Source organism: Peromyscus maniculatus, chromosome X (assembly GCF_049852395.1).
Source record: "Peromyscus maniculatus bairdii isolate BWxNUB_F1_BW_parent chromosome X, HU_Pman_BW_mat_3.1, whole genome shotgun sequence".
NCBI lineage: Eukaryota > Metazoa > Chordata > Mammalia > Rodentia > Cricetidae > Peromyscus > Peromyscus maniculatus.
This window is the reverse complement of record NC_134875.1, coordinates 57,662,325-57,687,062: the sequence shown is the minus strand read 5'-3', so window position 1 is coordinate 57,687,062 and position 24,738 is coordinate 57,662,325. Positions and strand designations below refer to the sequence as shown.

The 24,738-nt window shown below is 45.3% G+C and overlaps 2 protein-coding genes across 4 annotated transcripts in view; both read right to left on the bottom strand.

The window, feature by feature from the left end:
• Positions 1–434: 434 nt before the first annotated feature.
• Timm8a (translocase of inner mitochondrial membrane 8A) lies at positions 435–3,503 on the bottom strand. Its single transcript, XM_006986430.4, has 2 exons — positions 3,276–3,503; positions 435–761 (listed from the first exon to the last, which is right to left on the bottom strand). The coding sequence occupies exons 1-2, from the start codon at positions 3,405–3,407 to the stop codon at positions 600–602; spliced, it is 294 nt and encodes a 97-aa protein (XP_006986492.1). The 5' UTR covers positions 3,408–3,503; the 3' UTR covers positions 435–599.
• Positions 3,504–4,257: 754 nt separating this feature from the next.
• The window catches only part of Btk (Bruton tyrosine kinase), a 42,213-nt gene continuing 21,732 nt past the window's right edge, over positions 4,258–24,738 (bottom strand). For all 3 annotated transcript variants that reach the window (XM_076561848.1, XM_006986431.2, XM_016005010.3), the window contains exons 6-19: positions 19,581–19,709; positions 19,106–19,173; positions 16,972–17,159; positions 16,511–16,573; positions 15,341–15,395; positions 15,003–15,082; positions 14,701–14,828; positions 13,121–13,195; positions 12,253–12,424; positions 11,349–11,565; positions 9,349–9,413; positions 7,020–7,138; positions 5,893–6,050; positions 4,258–4,741 (exon numbers count right to left, since the gene is read on the bottom strand). In XM_076561848.1, coding sequence (XP_076417963.1) covers positions 4,670–4,741; positions 5,893–6,050; positions 7,020–7,138; positions 9,349–9,413; positions 11,349–11,565; positions 12,253–12,424; positions 13,121–13,195; positions 14,701–14,828; positions 15,003–15,082; positions 15,341–15,395; positions 16,511–16,573; positions 16,972–17,159; positions 19,106–19,173; positions 19,581–19,709 — 1,589 coding nt within the window. In that variant the 3' untranslated portion in view covers positions 4,258–4,669. The remainder of the gene's footprint in view (positions 4,742–5,892; positions 6,051–7,019; positions 7,139–9,348; positions 9,414–11,348; positions 11,566–12,252; positions 12,425–13,120; positions 13,196–14,700; positions 14,829–15,002; positions 15,083–15,340; positions 15,396–16,510; positions 16,574–16,971; positions 17,160–19,105; positions 19,174–19,580; positions 19,710–24,738) is intronic.

Below are 24,738 nucleotides of genomic sequence, written 5' to 3'. Positions count from 1 at the left end.
CTGCCCGTTCTACCTTGAGACCATATCTTCAATTTGATATTTAAGTAAATCACAGTATAGGGGAGAAAGACAACCTAAAAGGCTGGATTATATCAACACCCATAATTTTTTCAGCTCTGACAGCCGAACTTTTAAAGATAAGAAAGCTCATGGTTCAACAGTGCCAGGTTATTTCCCCACTGTTACTCTTTCTGATGCAAAGATCTCCCTAAAAAATCAGAAATGAATCCATACAAATAGAGATTTACCCTACGTGGTCCCACTATCACATTATAGAAAGCACTTCCACTATCAAAATCATATAAAGCAGTTAAGGGACCTTGAGAAAGCCTAGTCCCATATACAGTAATATGCATCTCATAATTTCATTTATCTGTCAATTATTTTCACACGATTAGCTTTAAAAACACAACCAAATACACATGACTCTCAACTCCCATACATAAAAATTGGTCTTTGTTCGTTCTCAGGTGACAAGACGTCCCAAGATGATAAAGAAAATTGGGAGCCAATCCCCCCGCCCCGTAGCCATTTCTTCAACCATCCCATCAACAGCTCTTCATTTCTTGAACTACTTCTCCAAAGAGGTAATGCTGAGATCAGTCAGAAAGGCTTTCTGAGAAGACTGGTTTGGACTTCTGGGTCTGTTCCAGTCGATTTAAGATGAATTGGCTCGTGTCAATGAAGCGTTCAACACAGTTCACAAAACAGGCCTCAGCCCGACTGTCCAACTTTGGCCCAGGCTTATCCATGCACTTCTCCTGTTCAGAATAAGACACAGAATCACAAAGGGAACTTGCAAACAAGAGCCTTTTGCTTACAGGAGTAATTTCACCTAAAGCATCTGATTTGCTAATACATTTGGACCTGTGTTTTCTCTTACCCAGAACACCTAGACTTAAAATTGCATAGCATGTGTGTATCTATACATATGTGATGTAACTAGAAGACTGAGGAGAAAAAGAGATTGTAAGGGAGGCAAGAAATCCACGTTAAGAACACATATGCCATGATGAAGCCCCTGCCTTTTTACTAAAAAATTAATAAAAAATTTTCACATTTAGCATCTTACCAATTGTCAAACAATTAGACACAGGTTTACATTACATTTTGCAACAAGTCAATGGAAAACACCATTATCAATCCTCATTTTTACCAGTGGAAACTCTGGCAGAGTATGCTCAAAGTCAATGGGCCAGAAAATGGCACACCTTGGATATAACAGAGTGAGAAAAGAGGCGGGGGAAAAAAAATACAAGTGAAATAACCTTTTTCAGGCAGTGGTGGCGGCACACACCTTATCTCAGCACCTGAGAGGCAGAGGGATCTGAGTTTGAGGCCGGCCATGGAGAAACTGTTTGGAAAAACAAAACAACTAGTTAGATATCCTAAAACCAATCAACAAAGAAAATCTATGAAGCAACACTCTTTAAGCCTATTTCTTTAAGACAGAGTAGTTTGTCATGTGAGACAGGGTCTCACTATGTAGGCCTAGGTGGCTGGAACTCTCTGTGTAGGCCAAGCAGGCCGGGAACTTCCCGGGAACTTCAGATCCTTTTGTCTTTGCTTCCCAAGTTCTGGGACTGTACCATCCTACCCAACATGTACCAAAGGTTCTTGTATGCCCCCAGGAGGAGTGGGAAACTGGAGTTCACAGATTTACAAAACACACTGACAATTTCATACATGTGAAATGCATGTATATGATACAATTTGATCACATTTCCCATTTACCCTCTCAATCCCCTCTACTTCCCAACAAGTCATCTCCCTAGTGTACACCCTTTCTTTATGATCCACTGAGTTTTGGGTTGCTTGCATGAGCACACAAGGTTCTTCTATGGGAGCATGAGAAACTTCAGTTGGCTGTACCACTGGAAGAAAATGAATTCTTCCTCTCCTAGTTCATTATTCTTAAAGCAGTCATTAACCACACTACTTCCCACCCAAACATGACCAGAGACTTTTTTAAAAAAGAAAAAGAGGCTGGGCACAGTGGCACACGCCTTTGATCCCAGCACTCTAGAGGCAGAGGCAGGAGGATCTCTGTGACCGGGACAGCCAAGGCTGTCACACAGAGAAACATTGTTTCAAACACACACACACACAAAGAAAAAAAGAAAAAAGAAAAAGAAAGAATAAAGAAAAAGAACCTAGCATATTTTGGTGGTGAATACCTTTAATCCCACCAATCAGGAGGCAGAGGCAGGAAAAAGATCTCTATAAATTTCAGGCCAGCCAAAAGTAAATAGCAAAGCCCTATCTCAAAAGAAACTATTTTAAAAAAAAGAATAAAAAGCTGGAGGAGGCAGGAAAACCATTTTCAAGGTCACTTTCGGCTATTCTCAGCTATCCATTCAGTATGAGGCTAGCTTGGAATACTGGAAAACTTTTCTCAAAAACAAACAAACAAAAAAGTCAAAACAAAGAATTGAAGCCCTCTGATCCAAGGCAATCCAGAATTAATCCAAGCATTTCAAAAGAGCACAGTCCAGCAATCCATAAGTTTACAGGAAAAGGACCAAGTAAATCAATGTCTGTATTATAGTTAGAAACCTTTGTAATAAATTTCATTCATGACTCTCTGCTTTATACACAAGACTTAGAGTCTCTCTAATTCCAACGAATAATATCCCTGGCCTCTAAATTCTTTAAGTTTTTATGTCACAGGCGGGCAGTGTGCTTGTCCTTGGCAACCAGAACACTTTGATCTCAGCTACAAACAAATGCCTTCTGCCCTCTGCCAAAGTCCCCTCACTGAGCCGACTCAATTTCTCAACCTTCAGACCTTAATGTCTTGGTATTACACAACTCACCGTGATGGCAAGCAAATAAATGTGTATGTTGGGAGAGATTATGCCACTTTTATACTTAATGAGTTGGAGCCGCTTGTCTTTTCATCAGGAGGGGTTATAACTGGGTAAGCTAGATAAATCCCGAGGAGTCCAGAAATAAATCATGGGCTCTCTGGGATTCGGGCACCCTAAAATTCCAGGACTGGGGCTTCTGATCAGTCTTAAAGGCCAGCACAACAGCTTCAACCTCAGATGCCTCCGAGTGCTGGGTGGGACAGAGGTGTGAGCCTGTGAGTCCCAACCCTCTCTCTGCACCTACGGTCTTCCAGAGAAGTTCAGACTCGGCCTAAGGAATCTGAGAACCCAGAGTGCAGTCAAGACCACCCACTCTGAAGTTCCCGACATCCTAGCAAGTCCCATGGGGGCAAGGGCACAGGGAAAGTAGGCACAGCACCCAGATCCAAGCCCAGGGATCCTCACCCAGCAAAGTTCCGTCATCTGGTGCACCAGCTGCTGGAAGCGCTGCTTCTGCGTCTCCACCTCGATGAAATGCTGCAACTGCGGGTCCACGGCGCCCAAACCCGCGCCCGAAGACGACGAGGACGAATCCATCCCGGCGCGACCACGCGGGCCGAGGCGAGCACAGAACCGACTTGCCGACCTTCACGTGTCTGGGTGACGGAACCGGAACCACAACCTCCCTCCTCCACCCCCCAGCGCGCGCCGCCCTGCCCCGCCTTGGGGACCGCCCTGTGAGCTCACTGCGTCGGCGCGGGACAGGCGACCAGGCCGGCTCTGCCTGCTCCCCGCAGGCCACCGCGCTCCGCTGTCTCCGCGGGGGGTCGGGGGGGGGGGAGATCCGCTCCCCGCCGCACCCCAGCGGCAGCGCCCGGCCGTGGCCTGCAGCGCCGCGGCGCCGTGGAAGCGGAGATTCAAAAAGAAAAGACTAGTAGAAAGGAAAAGAGGAAGTTACTTCACACCACGTGGTCCAGTGGAGGGCCGGCCCTGCAACCCCGCCCTGCCCACTTCCAAATTGGCCCGCGCTTTCTCAGCGTTGACTTTGCCCCCAGCCAGAACTCTTCTGCGAATGAACTGGCTACCCTGGACCCCTGGGTCCAGTTCTTTGATGGGGTTTTTTTCTCTTGATGTAGAGAAATGAGGATCTGGCTGAGTTTGTCCCTAAGATCCAGTCAAATGATACTGTATGTCTACTGTGTGCCAAGCACGGTGGAAGGCTTGTGGGTTCCTCTACAATTAAGAGGCGGGCTTTAACAGGAGAAAGAGGGGTGAGATGTGGATTCGGTCGAGTTCTAGATTAGGAATACGCCAAACTAATAACACACGGTGTTCTGCAAGTCTCAAATAGATTAGGAATATGCCAAACTAATAACACACGATTTTCTGCAATTCTCAAACAGGGAGCTTCAGGGCGGCTGTGTAATGAATTAAAATAGGAGATAACTTCACTCTTTCCAATAATTTTATTTTTATCAAAACAATCCATCCCTCCCATTCTAATGGCACCATTTCAGTCTGTCCTGCCCCCACACTCTTAACACTTACCCAACAAGCTGTTAGACATCTAGTGGAGCTAATTTCATCTTTCCCTCCCCCAAAATGTTCCCATCCCAAATTCAGTCTGTTAGGAGTCTTGAAGTTACGGGCAATACCAGGCACAGAAATTCCTCGGCTTTTTCTCAGAAGCATTATGCCGGGGACTGAAAGAAGAAAGGCATTCCTCGATATACAGGGGCCTTTATGTATTCAGTAGGAGCATGGAAGGCTACAGAGCCCGTGAGCCTGGGAGCCCTCAGAAAAAGTGGAATTAGGACGTGTAGGAGAGAGGAGTAGGTCCACGAAGCTTATCAGCCAGTTCAGGATTCTTCATCCATGACATCTAGAATGTTACTCAAGAGAATTTTGAAACTAGGACGTTCATCTGCTTTCTAAAACCAAAGAAAACAGACAAGTGTTACAGTGTAGAAACCAGAATCCACAAAGAAGCCAGTAGTAAATTACAAAGTATTAGGCTTATTAACTATGTACTAAAAACCTAGCCACATATCTTCTTGATAACACACAAAGAAGAAAAATGAAAAAGCAGGTCTCCATAAAGTCCTTGTGTGCTTTTCATCTTTAGCAACTCAAGTTATTTTTTATAAATTTATTTTCATTTTATGTGCATTGGTGTTTTGCCTGCATGTATGTCTGTGTGAGGGTGTCGGGTCCTTGGAACTGGAGTTACAAACAGTTTTGAGCTGCTGTGTAGGTGCTGAGAATTGAACCCTGGTCCTCTGAAAGAACAGACAGTGCTCTTAACCACTGAGGCATCTCTCCAGCCCATAATGCTAGTAACTTTTGCCTTATCCCTTGCATCTCTTTCCATAAATCAGGCAAGGACTTCCTATCCCCACTTCCACCTGGCTGTTATACAAACTTTATTTTGAGGATTACTCTTTTTTTTATCTGTTTCTACATGGTGGCTCACAACTGTCCATAACTCCAGTTCCAGGGGACCTGATGCCTTCTTCTGGCTTCTACGGGCAGCAAGTATGAATGTGGTGCACAGATATGCATTCAAGCAAAATACCCATACACGAAGAAGAATCAATAATTTAAAAATATTTTAGAATCAAAACCCAAAAACCAAAGCAGACAAACAAAAACGACTTTAGGTCCCTTCTAAGCGACAGAGTTTTTAAAGCCTCATTTAAACCCTCAACCAGAAAAGGTTGGCAGCTAGGAAAGTGGAAGGGGAGCCCCCAGATAATGATTACAGACTTTGCAATGCCCGTTTACCTGCGTGCCTTTGAAGACCGTATGGTCCCACAACCCAACCACCACCACCCCGCCCCGCCCACTCTTAAAGCTGATATAGGTACTAGGGTCTGGTCTGCTAATGATACTCTATCGAAGAGTAGGGTGGGCGTGGAAAAGCCATCAGAGGATTCGGATTCAGGCCAGAGTAAGAAAGCACATGCAGCTGCAAGTCTGTGCCCAGCTGACAAGTGACCATGGAGAGAGGGGACTGGCCAGCTCAATGAGGAAGTAAGGAAATTCCAGGGAACAGTTTGAGAGCGACCACTGCAACACTCACCTCATGCCAGCAGCTGTACATGATGGTGTACACCCTCTCTGATGCCAGATGAGGCCTGTAGAGACGCAAGCCTTGAGCAATGTGTTCTGCCGTCTCACTGTTAGTAAATCTCTCATATGGCATCTTCCCCAGGGAGTAAATTTCCCACATTAAAACCCCTAGGAGATTAAAGAGAAAGAGAGAGAGAGAGAGAGAGAGAGAGAGAGAGAGAGAGAGAGAGAGAGAGAGAGGCGAGCATTCAGTCGTTTTTTGTTTGTTTTTTTTTAATACTTGGGGCCTAGTCCTTCCAGATGAAGCGTAAAGATTAGAAGAAGCTGATTTCTCCCCTGTGGATTTTGCATTTTGTTCAGACAACGGCCATGGTCCTGGCTGCACTGATGGTTATCAGAGCTGCACTATGCTGGACCATTAGTTCCCCTAGAAGAGACGCTGTGTCTTGTTTGTCTCGGTAGCTTTGGGGTCTGGCAGAATGCCTAGTACATGATCAGTATTCAGAAGCCATTGAATAATGAATGGTTTGTTTCCCAGGATATAGTGTAAGTTCTAAGAAAACACAGATTATGTCCAGTTTGCGCTGGCTGTCCTCAGAAACCCCTATGGTTCCTGACACATAAGAAGCCCCCAAGGATCAGATGAGTGATAATGGGAATGCAAATTTGAACTGTCCTGTTATGTTCTTCTCTGAGCTGTATAATCTATATTCTCTCTTCTCCTCACCAATGTGTGTGTGTGTGTGTGTGTGTGTGTGTGTGTGTGTGTGTGTGTGTGTGCTCATCTACACCACAGCATACAGTGGAGGTCAGATAACAACCATGGGTGTTGATCTACACCTTCCACCTTGTTGGAGACAGGGAGCTCCCTTGCTGTTTTTCGGGTAGATTCTACGGGCTATCTGGCCCTTGAGTTACTTGTGATCCTCCAGCCTCTGCCTCCTGTCGGCCGGCAGGGGCACAGTGGATTGCAGCTAACAGCTGTATTCACTACCGCTTCCAGTTTTTATGTGGTTCTGGGGATCTGAAGTGGGTTCTGGGGATCTGAACTCGAGTGGTAAGGCTTGCATGAGAAGCAGTTTGGCTTACCCACGGAGCCATCTCCGCACCCTAACCTGTATGTTGGCATCTACTTACCAAAAGCCCAAATGTCAGATTTGCTGCTGAACTTGCTGTACATAAGCACTTCCGGTGGAGACCATCGGACTGGGAATTTGGAGCCTACCGAGCTGGTGTATTCATCATCCAGGACATACCTGCAAGGGAGTCAAGACTTGTTGCCCTTAAGATTTAGACAGCTTGATATGTGCGCGGGTCTTCTCAGCCCACCCATGAGGGAGGGCTGCACAAAGACACATTTACATGCTTTCTCAAAAGTTTCTGCGGGCCAGCCAATGCAGTCTACAAATGTTACGTTTAACAAAACTTCCGTTTTGGTTTCTTTTTCTTTAGAAAAGTATTCATTTGTCCTCTGTGTGGTTGAACCCAGAGCCTTGCCTATACCAGGCTAGTACCCTACTAGTGATACTCACTTCTGGCCCTTTTTTGTACTTTTTTTTAAATGAATGAAACAATGTCTCACTAAATTACCCAAGCTGGCCATGAACTTTTTAATTTTTTTTTAATTTTTTTATTTTTGAGACAGGTTTCTCTGTGTTCCCTGGCTGTCCTGGAATTCACGCTGTAGACCAGGCTGATCTTGAACTCACAGAGCTCCACCTGCCTCTGCCCCCGAGTGCTGGGATTAAAGACATGCACCACCACTGCCCAGTTAACTGTGAGCTATAGGTGGAATCTGGGTTTGAACCCAGGTCCTCTAGAAGAGCAGCCAGTGATCTTAACCACTGAACCACCTCTCCAGCCCCTTGAACTTTCAATCACGACACTACTTGATCCTCCAGAGTAGCTGGGATTACAGGCCTGCACCATCAGGCTCTGCTTCCATCCAGACTTCTGATTTAGCTTTCCTGATCCACAATATGGTTACAGTCAAAATAAACAGAAAAAAAAAAACCTAATAAGGGCTTCTGTCCTCTTCTCTCCTCCACCTTTTTCTTTCTCTGCATTTCTTCTTCTCCTTTTCTTTCATTCTGCAGTAGCCAATAAGGGTTAGACCCAGAAAGGAGTAATGGAAGAAAGTCAGCAGGCTGAATAGCAAGCTAAGAAATTGGGGAAACAGGAGAAGGATGAAGAGGGGGAGGACGGTGGGGAGGAAGAAGAGGAAAGGAGAAGAGGGATACAACAGCGAAGGAAAGGATGAACGGGGGTATACGGGGGTAACAGTGCATGCCTGGAGTCCCAGGACTCCAGAGGTGGAGTCTGGTGGGGGCACCAAGGCCCTCACACCCACAGAGCACTACGGAAAACAGGAATGTTAAACACACAGGGGCCTCTTCTCAACCGAGGAGATAAAATACCCGTTTTTCTGTCCGGAAGGCTGGGAGTGGATTTTGTTAACAAACTGGAGACTTTGTTGCTATCTGTGGAGGCAGACCTCACCCACCTTTTGCTATAGAGGCAGACCTCATTCAAATCCCCCAGAATGATTATCCCAGACTCTTCCCTCCCTAGACCATGATCCATCCTTAGGGGGGATGTCACATGTACTTTATGAGCTGATGACCTCTATGCTATCAGTCAGAGACCACACGAGACTCGAGGCCTTTTAGCTATAGAACCCACCCTCATGGTCACACGTACTTTGTAAAGGAGTTTCTATGTAGCTTTATCGTGCACCTGGAACTGGACTGATGGTTTCCTGGAAGCCTTTACCCAAATTGTAGTGTTTTAAATATGTTGACAGTGGACTGCCGGGCATTAGACTCCCCAAAGTCTGATCCAGGCTGACAAAGTCAATCTGCACCAGGCTTTCAATCTCATCTCTTGGAGGGTTCACTTCCCTGCCCAGATACCTGCAGGGTGCCCCTCATGAGTCAAGACACTAAGGCAGGGTAATGTGGGAGGATAGCTGTGAGTTCCAGACCAGCCTGGGCTACACTAAAAAGATAAGAAATATAACAACCCCCCCAAAAAAAGAGAGAGAAAGAGAGAAATAAATGAACTAAATGATTCAGAATACCTAGAGGTTAGAAGACACTATATAGAGAACAGAAAGTCCAGGCATGATGGTGCATGCCTTTAACCCCACCTGGTCTACATAGTGAGCTCCAGGATAGCCAGACCTACATAGAGAGACCCTGTCTCAAAAACCAAAAACACAAAAAGGAGACCAGAACAAGAAAACAGAGATTAAAAATTATGCCGTGCCCCTCCCTGTTAGTTCTCTGTTGTTTTCCCATTTCAAGTGGATGAGAAAGTCAGATGTGGTAGCAATACCTGTAACCGCAGCAGTGCAGAAGCTGAGGCAAGATAGAATGCTCACGAGTTTGAGGCCACCATGGACTATATAGCACAGTCATTTTTCCAAAATAAATCATATATAGGAAGACAAAAAAGGCACACTCACCTCGACAGGCCGAAGTCGGACACTTTCACAACTCCTTGATCGTTTACCAAGCAGTTTCGAGCTGCCTGCAGTACAATAGACACCATTGAGACGACACCCTTGGCCCCCAGGCTAAAGACTCGAAGCTTCTGCCTAGCAGCAAAATGAAACTGGGAAAACTCGTGGCCTTCAGCTAAAGGCACTTTCCACTTAATAGGAGTTATTCGATGCTACAGAGGTGTGTGCGCCTGCGTGCATGCGTGCGTGCGTGTATGTGTGTGTATACACGTGCTGTGTGTGTGCATGTAGTTTTTATGTGTGTTCATGTGGAGGACAGAAATTGATATCAGGTGTCTTCCTTGATCACTTGCTACTTTATTTATTGAGACAATATCACTGAACCTAGAGCTCACTGATTGGGCTAGGCTGGCCAATGAGCTCCAGGCATCTGCCTGTCTCTGCCCAAAACCCTAGTGCTGGGATGACAGATGTGTGCTGCCATACCTGGCTTTTTTATATGGGTGCTAAGGATCTGAACTTGGCTCTTTTTTCTTACTCTGAAGGCACTTTACCAACAAAACTATCTCCCTTGCCCTTAATTTTGTGGGGTTTTTTTGTTTGTTTGTTTGTTTAGAGAGAGGATCCTATTCTGTACTCCAGGCTGACCTAGAACTCACTATGTAGCTCAGGCTGGTCTCAAACTCATGGAATCTTCCTGTTTCGGTCTCGAACGTGCTGAGATTATGAGGGTGAGGCAGCCTACTTGACTGATCCTGAGAAATTTTGCTGCATTTCCATCACATGGAGAGCAAGCAACCTGTTATGCATTCCTGAATAAAGCCTGCAGAACAATTTCATTCACTCGGACCACTCCACTTCATTGAACTGCTAAGAGAATCCAGAAGAAACACTGGGCAAGTTTGTTTTGTTTTTTTCCTTTCTAGCAGGGAGACAGGGCAATTTGAGTCTCCATCTGGCTAAAAGAAACAGATGTACAAACTGATGCCTCCAGGGGCTAAGAAAGCAAGCAAAGAGTGATGTGGAGTAGGTGGAGACGGCAGGAAGTGTTGCACACAGGCCTGCTATGAAGGGGAGAGTTGCATCCCAGCGCCAGGTAACTATTAGCATGGACAGTGAGATTGTGGGTCCTGACTTCTCAGGTGGTCTAGATTTTCAAGAGAAACTGGAAAGTACAGTTGTTTTGTAATGTAGAATGCTCCTCTTTAAGTATTATAGTATGTTAACTATAATAAAAGAGTCTTAAAAACCACAAGAGATGGCTGGAGAGATGGCTCAGCTGTTAAGAGCACTGACTGCTCCTCCAGAGGTCCTGAGTTCAATTCCCAGCAACCACGTGATGGCTCACAATCATCTGTGATGAGATCTGGTGCCCTCTTCTGGCAGCAGGCATAAATGCAGACAGAACACTACATAATAAATCTTTTAAAAAATGAGAGAGCAGGAGATGTGGTCAGTTGTTAGAATGCTAAGCACAAAGCCCTGGGTTCAATTCCCAGCACTGCATAAACCCGGTGTGGTGATGCACACCTATAATCCTAGTACTTGGGAGTGGAGAGAGAAAGTTCAGAAGTTGAAAGCCATCCTGGTCTACATGTAACCCTGTCTCAAAAATAAAATAGAATAGAATAGAAAGAAAAGAAAAGTGGATCAAAGTGGATCCATGGGTCCTGTTTGTGACTCTGATGTAAATGACTCAAATGGTGACTTTGTACCAGGAGCGGTCCCTCTGGGAAACACAGGATTGCTCCTCTTCTCAAGGTCTAGAATAGGTAGTGTTTGCTCATAAGTGACAGGGACTCAGGGTAAGTGGCAGGCCTGTTGAAATTGAGGCTGGAGACAACTGATGGGCTCAACCCTGGGGCAGATGCACACTTAATGTGTAATGTTTTCTAGAGAAAGTCTAAACGCTGGCCCTTGCCACCCTCCTCAACAGTGTATGTTATGTCTTCCGATGTTCATCCCACCCCTTGACCCCCACCCCAGTCCTTCTGAGGTCGCACCAGGTCTCGGTGAAGGAACTGCTTCGACTCCAAGTACTCCATTGCTTCACAGACATCTTTGCACATCTCCAGCAGCTGCTGAGTCTGGAAGCGGTGGCGCATCTCCCTCAGGTAGTTCAAAAGACAACCGTTAGCCATGTACTCAGTGATGATGAAGATGGGGCGCTGTTTGGTGCAGACTCCATACAACTGCACCAGCTTCTCATGGGAAAGATTCCTACAGGAGAGGCAAGGAGCTAGTCCTCCCGTCTTGCCCCCGCAGACCGCTCATAAAGGGGCAGGGGAGGAAAAGGATGGGCCTAGCATAGAACATCTGATAAGGTAACATAATAGCAAGGTTATTTTCTTCTTCCCATCACGAACCCCAAAGGTGCCTCAAAAGTGAGGGTGAGCAGGGATTTGGAGCCTACCAAATGGACAAGAAACAAGTCCAAGCTTAAAATAACAATAGATAAAACTAGAATCATCTTTTCTTTTGAAAGTTGAACATTGTACATCTACTCCAAAGTGCTACTGAGAGGGCCCATATACATGCCCAACACTATTCTCAACCAGTATCTAAATCAAAGAAATGGTTACCTTAGCAGTTTTTTTTTTTTGTGGGTTTTTTGTTTGTTTGTTTTTTGAGACATGGTTTTTCTGCGTAGCTTTGGAGCATGTTCTGGATCTCACTCTGTAGGCCAGGCTGGCCTTGAACTCACAGAGATCCACCTGGCTTTGCCTCCCGAATGCTGGGATTAAAGGCGTGCACCACCACCGCCCAGCACCTTAGCAGTTCTTTAAGACAACCCCTCAAAAGGCTAACCTCAGGGCCCTGATCCCAAGTTCCCCTCACTGGAAGTCATCTTAGAGCACAGTTCTTAGACTCCTTCCCTCTACAACTGCACTGTACGCCGTAACTCACATCATGACTTTGGCTTCTTCAATGAATTCATCCTCAGACATGGAGCCTTCTCTGATCATCTTGATGGCCACATCGTATTGGCCCCTCCATTTCCCATATTTCACTACACCAAATTGTCCAGTTCCAAGCTCCTTCAAGAAGGTCAGGTCCTTTGGATCAATTTCCCATGATCCTACCAACAAAGTCTTGTTGTGAATCTTTGAGGAGGCCTACACTATACAAGATTCCCTACTAGGGGATAAATAGGAAAAACAGTAAAGGGTGAATTCTCAGGAGTACTAATCTACCTTTCTTTACTCAGATAAATCTCAAACGGAGGGGATTACTGGTCAGAGGAATCTGGGGATTTTAGGTACAAATTGGCCAAAAGGCAATAAGATAAATGAAACCACCTTCCAAAACTCAGTTATGATTAGGCTAATAATGACAGTTAATAAACTCATGAATGATGTTGATTTTTTTTTACATGATAAAAGCTGGTCAGTTGGCTCTGTAGGTAAAGGTGCTTGCCACCAAACTTGAAAACCTGAGTTTGATCCCCTGAACCCACATTTTGGAAGGAGAGAGACAACTCTAAGTCCTTTTCTGACCTACATCTCTGTGCTAATGCACATTTGTGTGCACATGCACAAATAAATAAATGTAAAAAATTTAACCATCAGTAATAAATCCTTTTCTGAATCTGTTTTTGCAGTACCAGAAGGAACCACTAGGGGGAGAAAATTGTTAAATATCTTGGTTCTGTCTAGCCTTTCCTAGAGACAGCTGGCACAAAATGGTACATCTTAAGAACATTCCATAAGACAAGATCTACTGAGGTAATTCTTGTAACTCCAGCCCACCCAAATCTACAGAAAGAAGCCGTTACCATAGCCCAGGCCTGCAGTGGAAGGTGCATTTTTGTTTTGTTTAGACACAGGATATTTCAGCCTGGATATGAGTCCTGAAACAGAGAGGTTATGTCAGCATAGGGCATGGGAATTCCTTGCACATCTTAAATTCTTACAATTCTAGTGTGAATCTTTCTAAGTAATTTTGAATCCCAGATCTCCACCAATCAACATTGTTTGCTGAAGGTTTCTTTCCTCACAAGTTTTTCAGCACAAAAAAAAGGAAAATAATAATGGAAATAGATTCCTTATTGTCGGGTATGGTGGTTCACACCTGTAATCCCCTCAGTCGAGAGACTGAGGTAGAAGGATTGCTGTAAGTTTGAGGTCATCCTGGGCTACATGACAAGATAGCAAGACCTTATCTCAAAAGAAGACAAAAATAGAAACAACAATCTGAAAGAAATAAAAAAAGACAGAAAGAAATAGCCTTCTTACTCAGTGACAGAATGTATTCCCACATCCCAGCCTGGCCTTAGCTCACATCCTACTTTCTCAATGAAGCATCCCCAAGTGCTCGGGCCTCGCCAGGCTCCCCAGCTTTCATCTGTTGGTCTGGGGGTGCTTAGAAACTGTGCTCTGCTGTTGTCTAACCTGAATGTTCTTTCAGGCCGAGGATCTCAACTCGGAATTTTACTTGCTTCTAGAACCGAGTGAATTACCAGAGTCCATGGCAGGAAGATGAATAATTACTAGTGAATATTTCCCGATTCCTAGTCACTAGTCTCTTCATTATGTGTCCTTAGCACCAAACAGGAAGTTAGTCCTGGGCTGCAGAAGTGGCTCAGTGGTTAAGAGCACACACTGCTCTCGTAGAGGAACTGAATTCAGTGGCCAGCACACACAGAACTAGAGTGCCAGAGGATCCAATGTCTCTGGCCTCCACAGGCATCTGCTCTCATAGGCACACAACCATACACACACAGACACACACTCACAAACACACAAAAAATTTAAATAATAAAAATATGTTAAGAAGGAAGCAGAGAAATAGTCTTGCCAGGCCTGGTGAGGCCTGTACTCCCACCTCAGGAAGCTAAGGCAGGAGAGTCATGGATTCAAGGACAGCCTGAGCTGTAGATTAAGGTCCAGGTCAGCCTGAATAACATAGTGTGAGCTATGTGCAAATGAAAAAAGCTGGACACGGTGGTGCATGCCTTTAATCCCAGCACTAGGAGGCAGAGACAGGCGGATCTCTGTGAGTTCGAGGCCAGCCTGGTCTGCAAAGCAAATTCCAGGACAGCCAGAGCTACATAGAGAAACCCTGTCCCGAAAACCAAAAGAAGAAAAAAAAATAAAAACAAATAGGGCTGGGAAAATTGCTCAGTGAAAGAGCACTTGCCTAAAATGCTGAGTTCGAGTCCCTGGCACTACATTTAAAAAAAAAAAACAGTCAATCCCCTAGTGGTTATATCTTGACTAGAACTCTATCCAGCATCACAGGGATTAACTTTCATAACTAATTCTGACTGCCCCGTGTGACTACACTTCTCACCCTTCTGTCTTGAATGGTTTCTCCGGGTGTTTCTAACCCTTCTGGGCTGCCTCGGATACTCACCTGCAGAGTTATGTTGATGGTAGTTAATGAGTTCAGGGATGGTGCTGAAAAGGTGTTTCTCGGCCAGGTAATACTGGCTCTGCGGTGTGGAACACACAACGTAATGGCGTATCACCCCTTGAGGGTCCCTGAATAAACGATATTTAGTCGGTAACTTGGGGGCCAGACACGGGAGGACCCAGAGAGTGAAGTGAGATGAGTTTTGAGTTTAAGGCTGAGGAGGTGAGAGAGGTAAACCATCAGGAAGCGTAGAGAGGCCACCCTTGTCCTTTGACCCCAGCCTTTGGAACAGTAACACTTACCCTGTAGATTTGGCAAATACAGACACAGTGTATTTTCCGGCTTTGCTGGAGTCTCTGACAATGAAACCGCCTTCTTTTCCCTGAAGCAATAAAAAAGAAGTTCACTGTAAGAGGAAATGGTGTTTATGCCTGCATCCTGCCTGCCCAAACACTGGAGATAGAAAATAGAAGGCCCCTGATTTTCCCCTCAAGGTCCATGTTGGAGATACAACCTCCTTGCTTTTAATGAATTAAAAGGTTGAGGTGGGATTCCGGTTGAAGGAGGCCCCAATTCTTAGCTTATATTTCCTGTGTACAGAGAAGGTCTTTGGCTTGTGACCCCCTCCCCGCATACTCACCTCTTCCTTTAGCAGTTGCTCAGCTTGACTCCGAGTCATGTGCTTGGAATACCACCTGGGAAGAGAGAGCGCTTGATTGGCTTCTAGGCCATGTCCAAGCGTCTTGGAAGTTAGAGCATCCTCGGGGGCCCACTGCTTCTACGATTCCATCATTTCATTCTAACACTAGCAAGGATCTAGCAACAGAGCACACAGCACACTCCAGCCCTTCCAAAGCTCCAAGTGGCACTGAGGACTCATGGATACAGAGTGGAGAGGGCAAACAGGGAGCGGGATTTATGAGGAAAGTATTAGAGATGGCTCACTCAAGGACAATCCACTTCAATGATGAAGGAAGGAAGGACACCAGTTTAATTTTGGTGTTTTTGCAAATGTTTCCTGTGAGAGTTCTTTGAGTGAGATTCTTCTGTATTGCGAGTCTGAAAAATCCTCCAGCGCTCATCTGTATAGGGATTTGGGGTGGGCATATCCTAACAAGATACAGACACTAACGTGGTGGCATCATTTGACTGAGTTAATACTAATTTTGTTGTCAATCTTTAAATAAACAAAGCTCATTAAAAGGATATAAACTTATGCCAGGCGGCAGTGGCTCATGCCTAATCCCAGCACTCGGGAGGCAGAGGCAGCAGATCTCTGTGAGTTCGAGGCCACCTGGTCTACAGAGAAAGATCCAGGACAGGCACCAAAATTACACAGAAAAACCCTGTCTCGAAAAACCAAAAAAAAAAAGTATATAAACTTTAATCCCAGCACTCGAGAGGCAGAGGCAGGTGGATCTCTGTGAGTTCAAGGCTATCCTGGTCTACAGAACAAGTTCCTGAACAGAAAGGGCTACACAGAGAAAACCCTGTCTCGAAAAACAAAAAAAAAGTATAAAAAAATATATATATTGGGGGTTTAGGGAGATGGCTCAGCAGTTAAGAGCACTGGCTGCTCTTCCAGAGGACCTGAGTTCAATTCCCAGCTCCCACATGGCAGCTCACAACTGTATGCAACTCCAGTTCCAGGGGATCCGACACCCTCATACAGACATGCATGCTGGCAAAACACCAATGCACATAAAATAAAAATAAATACACCACTTTTAAATGTATCAAGTGTATAAAAAGTATATCCTGTACTTGGTTTCTCCCCACGTTTGTGCACTGAGAACATAAGCATACTCACTCGTACATCTCTATGGAGTCTTCTGCTTCCGTGACATAATTACTGGGGATGTAACCTTCCTGTCTGTAGAGTAAACAACATGGTCATGCAGTGCTTCTGCACCCTCCCCTAGACAGACTCCTGTATCCACTTCCCTGAGCTCAAAGCAAATAGAATACAGAGCCCTTAAAGAAGACTGGCTCTCTGATGCGTGGTGAAGCCAGTGAAGAGTGGAGCTTCTGAACTCGGACAATGCATTATGTGCATCGCCACAGATGTGCCTAGAGGGCATAGATGGTGCCTGGAGAGCTGTACACTGAGAAATACTTGAAGGGAGAGAGTATTCATTGCGTTGTGAGAAGAGTGAGCACTGATCCAGACCCAGGACAGGAGAAGTGTGTTGCAGCACTTGGTGTGCAGGTGGAGTGGGCAGGCAAAGGGGGGTGGAGGCGAGGGAGGGGAGGGGGGCTGCACACACTCACCCGTTTTTATCTCGTGCTCGCCACCACGGTAGGTTGCTTTCCTCCAGGATGAAGTACTCCTCGCCCTTTCGCAATTGTAAGTCATTTGCATTCATTGGCATATAATCATAAAGGGCCACAACCTTTTTCAGCTCATTCGTGGAGCCTGGTGCTGCTGTTGGCTCAGGGGGGAGTGGTTTTTTCAAGATCTGTGTGGTTAGGAGGAAAAGTAGTTGGGGAGAAGGATGCCTCGTCATCAGACGTGCCCCTCTCCTTCCTTCTAACTCTCCGGTTTACAGGAGAAAGAAACCATTCTAACTCACATCAGACATAATAAACATTTTAATCAACCTTCATTCCACAACCATTTAAGCCCCATGCAGGTGTTCCCAACTCGGTATGCATGAAGATCACCTAAGGAGCGTTATTTCCAGAAAGTTTCCAAAAGACCAACCATGTTAAATTTTCTGCTAACAGAACCCAAACATTAGCATTCTCTGTCTTTGACCAGGAAACCTGCTTGGTACTTAAGTAGGACATGGGTCTAGTAACTGATTTGGGACCTCAGATTCCTTCTTTGCAAAAATGATCATAATAAGACTTCCTAAAGTCAAAATGGAGCCCCAAATCAAGGTTTTATATTTATTCTCTCTCTCCCTCTCCCTTTTCCTCTCGCTTTCTCTCTCTCTCTCTCTCTCTCTCTCTCTCTCTCTCTCTCTCTCTCTCTCTCTCTCTCTCTCTGCGCGTGTGTGTATGTATTCATACAAGTGTGTCACAGTGTACATGTGGAAGTCAGAGTACAACTTATCTTTAACCATGTGTATCCCAGGGATCAAACTCAGGTTGTAAGACTTGGTGGAAATGGTCTTTACCTGAAAAGCCATCTCAACAGTGAAGTAAAATATTAGCCAGGGATGGTGAAGCATGGCTGTAATCCCAGCACTCCAGAGACAAAAGCAGGTGGATTAAGAGTTTGAGGTCATTCAAACATGGTACCACACATGCCAGCACTTGGGAGGGGGATGAAGGAAGATTAGCAGTTCAAGAACATCTTAAACTACGTATCAAGTTGGCTACCTAAGGTCATGCCCTCCCCCTACACCCTATCCAAAAAAAAAAAAAAGGAAAAGAGAGAGAGACTGAGGCCAGCTTGGATTACATAGTGAACTCCATCTCAAAATGCAAAAGAGAAAGCAAGAAAGAGGCAAATGGGAAATTGTAGTTGTAGAATCTAAAAGTGTTCAGTGCTAAATTCTTTTAACCTTACTGTATGTTTGAAAACACTTTTACTTAAAAAAAAAAAGCACTCGGGAGGCAGAGGCAGGCAGACCTCTGTGAGTTTGAGGTCAGCCTGTCTACAGGGTGAGTTCCAGGCCAGTCAGGGCTATATAATAAGATCCTGTCTTGTCTTAGTTAGGATTTCTATTGCTGTGAAGTGACACCATGACCACAGCAACTCTTATAAAGAAAAACATTTCATTTCAGAGGTTTAGTTTATTATCATCATGGCGGGAAACATAGTGGCGTGCAAGCAGACATGGGGCTGGAGAAGGAGCTGAGAGTTCTACATCCGGATCCAAAGGCAGCAGGAGGAGACTGAGCCACTAGGCTGCTTTGAGCTTCTGAGACCTCAGCGCCTACCCCCTAGTGACAGAGTTCCTCCAACAAAGCCACACCTACTATAAAAGCCACACCACCTAATAGTGCCATTCCCTATGAGCCTATGGGGCCCATTTTCTTTCAAATTACCACATGTCTCAAAAAAATGAGATTAAATAACTTAAGTAGGTGCCAAGAGCTACCTGATAGCCCTCTCCTCACTGAAGAGGGAGTGTAAGTAGATGGGCAAACCCTTTGGCTCAGTGTCAACATCAACAAATACTTCCAAGTTCCAGGCAAGTCTAAGACTCTGATGTGTGGTCAGCGACTGACAACGTTTTTGGTGTTCTTGTTGTTTTTGTTCTTGTGGTGGTGAGACAGGGCTTCTCGGTGTACCTTGGCTGGCCTGGAACTCGCTCTGTAGACCAGGTTGGCCTCAACTCAGAGATTCACCCGCCTCTGCCTCCCGAGTGCTGGGATTAGAAGTGTGTGCCACCATGCCTAATGACAACAAATTTTTATTTAGCCCACAGCTGTATGTAATTTCCCTTTATACCTGATCTTCCTCTGGGGTAGGGGGAAGAGGCTTTTTGGTTTTTCGATGAGAACTCCCAGGTTTTAAGCCTGTAAAACAAGAAGCCAGTGATAGTATAAAACGCATTTTAGGGTAAGGCCCAGAGACAGGTTTGGTTCTGGGCTTTGCTGTTGTCTACACTGCATTTGGCAAGTCAAAAAGAGATTCTAGGTGCCTAGTCACTCACCTTAGCATAATACCAGCTGGATTTCAGACCCCATTAACTAACCCCTCCCACCTGCAGTCCAAATGTGCAGATTTGTGCTGTGTCCTTGAATTTGACAGACCCTTGAGACCGTGATGGAAATAATGGCAAAGGAAGGAGAAATCAGGATGGGGATGCGGTTGTCTGAAGCCTTGGGTTTCATCCCCAGCAACACACACACACACACACACACACACACACACACACACACACACACACGGCGGAAGGGGGGGTGTTGATCAGATATCTTACTTCCATTCCTGTTCTCCAAAATTTGGCAGCCCATAGCATTTTTGGCTGTCTGAGAGCAGCAGAGATACTGTCCATCGATCCAGAAGCAAGGGTGGTATTTCTGTACCAGGTCACTGTTGTACCGGATTACTGTTGCGAGAGAGAAGAAAAATCACCCAGAATGTGCCAGAGAACATACCAGCTGCCTGCTTTCTTCTTTGCCAGAGGGAAGTGTTGAGCATCAAACAACTACTCTCTCTCCTTAATCATCCGGAAGGACACAGACAGCAAGCAGCCTGGTTGCTTCACAGAAGCAGCTTGGCCTTCCTGTTTGCACCGACTTGAATTATTTCCTGCACAGTTGTCTTTAGTGGTCTGTCATAATGGCTATTCTCCAATCAACACAATAGGACTAACTGATGGCTCCAGAACCCAATGATAAAGATATTGTTTGTGTTTTTCCAGCAAGGTAGTTGTTAATTGTGGTGTTTGTTTTTTCAGAGGAGAGAAGTAAATGTACCCAGGTCTAACTCATTCTATATATTAGCATACCAATTTTCAGGTTCCCACTTCCTGAGTCATCTTTTTATTATTTGTTTGTTGAGACAGAGTCTCACTTTGTAGCCCAGGCTGGACTAGAATTCACTATGTAGTCTGGGGTAGCTTTATCCTCAAAATAAATGACTGCCACCTCGGTCTCCATGTCTTGAGGTTCCAGGTGTGAGCTACTCTGCCTGGATCCTGAGTCATAATTTAGTGACACCCGCCTTAGGGAGAACGTGCAGCATTAGGCTTTCTGTGTGTAGAATAGTTAGCAGAACTGAGCTTGAGGGAATTGTGAGTCTGCCTTTAGGAAAAAACCAAACACACACACAAACCAAAAAACATCAAGATCCCAATCTTCCTTGGCCACTGACTAAGATAGGTATATTATTTATATGTATATATAATTATACACACACACACACACACACACACACACACACACACATATATATATATATATATATATATATATATATATAATCATCTTATTGCTAGCTGGGTGCTGGTGGCCGCATGCCTTTAATCCCAGCAATGCGGAGGCAGAGGCAGGAGGATCTCTGTGAGTTCGAGGCCAGCCTGGTCTACAGAGTGAGTTCCAGGAAAGGCACAAAGCTACACAGAGAAACCCTGTCTCAAAAAAAAATCATCATCTTATTGCCACAATAATCATTTTATTGCCAAAATACACGTGCAGTTCCATTTCCTTCACAGGGCTGGTAGGCAGGCTCAAAAATTCTTCTAGAAATCAAAGCAATTGATAAAGAGTGGTTTGCAGATAGGTATAATTACTGTTCATGATTCATTAGTTAAGTGGCATCTCAAGAACCTTACAATGAAGTCAATTTCAAAAGCATTTTTTTTGTCTTATTAGTTTTGTTTTGTTTTTCTTTTTCTTTTTTTTTTTAGGGAGAGAACATAAAGTTGGGTGGGTAGGGAGGTGAGGAGGATTATTCTAGATTCTAGGAGGGGCTGGGGGAGTGGAAAAACATGATCAAAATATATTGTATGAAAAACCGTTTTGTTTTTAAAAAGGATCCAGGCAGGGCAGCTAGACAGATGGAGAAAGTACTTATCCCTGAAGGCTGACAACCGGATTCCCAGACCCCACTTAAAAGCTAAATGTGATCTGCAAATCCCTAACTCCAGCCTTCCTACCGGGATGGATGTGAAAGAGAAGAAAATCACCGTGGGAGGTGGACACAGGGGAGTCCCATGGAAGCTTGAAAATGTAACACAGTGGCAGAAAAGAGATGTAAGGTGAGAAACAACCCCCCCACAAAGTTCGCTTTTGAACTCACACGTGGCCATGGCATGTGCACACCCACAGTTTCACACACACACACACACACACACACACACTAAGCCAATGCTTTAAAGGGCCTCTAGGGATTATGGTATCGGATAACTGAAAGAAGTGAGGAGCAGAAAGAGCTGACAACAGTAAGCCCTGGAACAAAGTCCCAGGCTGCTGCAAACGTGTGCACATTACTGCTACGAAGAACCTTTTATAAAATAAGAACAAAACCCAAATATTCCAGTGGAGAAAGTAACTGAAGTTCTTAAGAGCTTACTAGTCATACCGTGCTCGTTTAAAGCGGTGGGAAGAGGCCTAGAAGTCTGGAAGGCAAACAAGCTAAAAGAAACAGTTTTTTAAAAGTGTATGACTGGGGCTGGAGAAATAGCTCAGAGGTTAAGAGCACTGACTGCTCTTCCAGAGGTCCTGAGTTCAATTCCCAGCAACCACTCTTCCAGAGGTCCTGAGTTCAATTCCCAGCAACCACATGGTGGCTCACAACCATCTGTAATGAGATCGGGCGCCCTCTTCTGGCCTGCAGGCATACATGCTGTATACATCATAAATAAATCTTTCTTTTTATATAAATAAATAAATCTTTTTAAAAAAATGTATGACTGTAATCCCAGCACTTGGAAGGATGAGACCAGAGGATCAAAAGTTCAAGGATTGGCTGGGACACATACAAAATACAACACTGAAGATGTAGCTCACTTGACAGAGCACTAGCTTAGCATGCACAAGACCCTGGGTTCAATCCCTGGCACTTCATAAAACAGGTGTAATGAGCCGGTGTGCCGGCATGCGCCTTTAATCTCAGCAGAGCGATCTCTGAGTTGGAGGCCAGCTTGGTCTACAAAGCGAGTTCTAGGACAGCCAGGGCCCCACAGAGAAACCCTGTCTCACGGGGGTGGGGTGGTGGTGGTGGTGACACAGGTGTAGTGGCATACACTGGTAATCCCAGGACTCAGAAAGTAGAGGCAGAAGTTAAAGGCCATCTATCCTTAACTACACATCAAGTTTGAGGCCAGTCTGGGCTACATGAAACCCTTTCTCAAAAAACAAACAAGTAAAAGAACAACAGAAGGGTGCTTTTCACAACATGCATGGGGGAGGGGTGCTAGGGATTGAGCATGCTAGGCAAGTGCTGTCCACTGAGCAACATTCTCAATGCCTCATCATGACCTTTGAGACTTTTTTTAAAATTTATTTATTATGTATACAGAGTTCTGCCTGCATATATGCCTGCAGGCCAGAAGAGGGCACCAGATCTCACTACAGATGGTTGTGAGGCCACCATGTGGTAGCTGGGAACTCAGGACCTCTGGAAGAACAATCACTGCTTTTAACCTCTGAGCCACCTCTCCAGCCCCATTTTCCATCTCTCCAGGCCTGACCTTTGAGACTTTTACCCACTTTCCCCTGCCAACTTTTCTGTGTTCCTCTTCATCATTACCAAGCACAGGGTGGTGGTAGTTGCATCACCTATAGAAACTTTAAAAACAGTAATGTAAGCCGGGCGGTGGTGGCGCACGCCTTTAATCCCAGCAGTGGGGAGGCAGAGCCAGGCGGATCTCTGTGCATTAGAGGCCAGCCTGGGCTACCAAGTGAGGCAGATCTCTGTGAGTTCGAGGCCAGCATGCTTTACAGAGCAAGATCCCGAACAGGCACCAAAACTACACAGAGAAACTCTGTCTCGAAAAAACCAAAAAAAAAAATGTAATACAAGTGACCAAATGTTTATCTGCCTTTAATTAGTAGCAGGCACTGGTATTTCTAAATAATGCCACTGAAACCCCACCCTGTCTGAGCTAATTGCTCTGACCACAAGCGCTCTCTGCTTCTCCCACTGTGCTATTCCCTTCCCCCGGGGGTTTCAAGACCCCCAGTTCAGGCTGGAGAGATGGCTCAGCGGTTGAGAACATTGGCTGTTCTTCCAGAGGTCCTAAGTTCAATTCCCAGCACCCACATGGTGGCTCACAACCATTTGTAGTGAGATCTGGTGCCCTCCTCTGGCAGGCAGAACACTGTATACACAATAAATAAATAAATCTTTAAAAAAAGACCTCCAGTTCTTCTGTGCCTTCTTGAGGACAGGGCACCAATACACACTGCTAGAATACTTAACATCTAGCCACCCTGACAAACTAGTCTACGCTTATACGCTACTGGGTGGAAGCGTCCTGCTTTCTCCAATTTCAGTGTACTCCTTAAAGAATCCTCCTCGCCACTGGGTGTAGTGGGCCACACAGATCTCTAAGTTCCAGGCTAGCACTGTCTACAGAGCGAGTTCCAGGTCTTCCAAAGCTACATAGTGAGACCTTGTCTAAAAAAAGAAAAGAAGCTTGGTGGTGGTGGCGCATGCCTTTAATCTCAGCACTTGGGGGGCACAGGCAGGCGGATCTCTGTGAGTTCCAGGCCAGCCTGCTCTACAGAGTGAGATCCAGGACAGCCAAAGCTGCCAAAGAAACCTGTTTTGAAAAACAAAAAAAGAAAAGTCAAAAAAGAATTACCAGGACAGCCAAGGCTACACAGAGAGACCCTGTCTTAAAACAAAAACAACAAAAAAAGTAATTATAGGTCCACGTCTGTAATCCCAGCACTTGGGAGTCTCAGGCAGGAGGATTAGTAGTTCAAGGCCAAGCCGAGTTACAAAATAAGTTACAAGCCAGGCTGGGCTATGTGGTGATGAGACCCTAGCCCCAAAATAACGACAAAAAGGAACTGTTTACATTCCGAAATAGTGTCTGTTTCTTAAGAAGTCTCTCTGGGAGGGAGTGCTGGAGAGTGGACTCAGCTGTTAAGAGCACTTGTCGCTCTTGCAGAGGACCCGGGTTTGGTTCCCAGGCCCCACATAGTAGGTCACAACCATGTGTAACCCCAGTCCCAGGAGCTCCGATGTTGTCGTCCGACCTCTGCTGTCACCAAGCATGCATGAGGTGCACATACATACATGCAGGTAAATCAGTAACATACATAAAATGAAATAATAAAAGGAAGTCGCTTGGGGTTGCTAGCTCAATGGTGGAATAATTGCCTCGGCATTATGCCTGGGAAGTCTAAAGCAGGAGGTACCATGAGTACCGGGCCAGCCTTGGATGCACAAGGAATTTTAAGCTAGCTTGGTCTACATAGTGAGACCCTGTCTCAAAACAAACGAGACAAAGCAAAAACAGCGCCAGAACAAAACTGAAGACGGCATCCCTACTTATGTTGGCTATCTAGAGCTGTGTGTTTCCAGCGACTCGGAAGAGAATCAGAAAGGCAGGGTGTTCCATCGGGAGAAGGTAGCTAGGTGGCCTGTCAGGAATGCACAATGGTTGGTGCTTATCCTCTGAG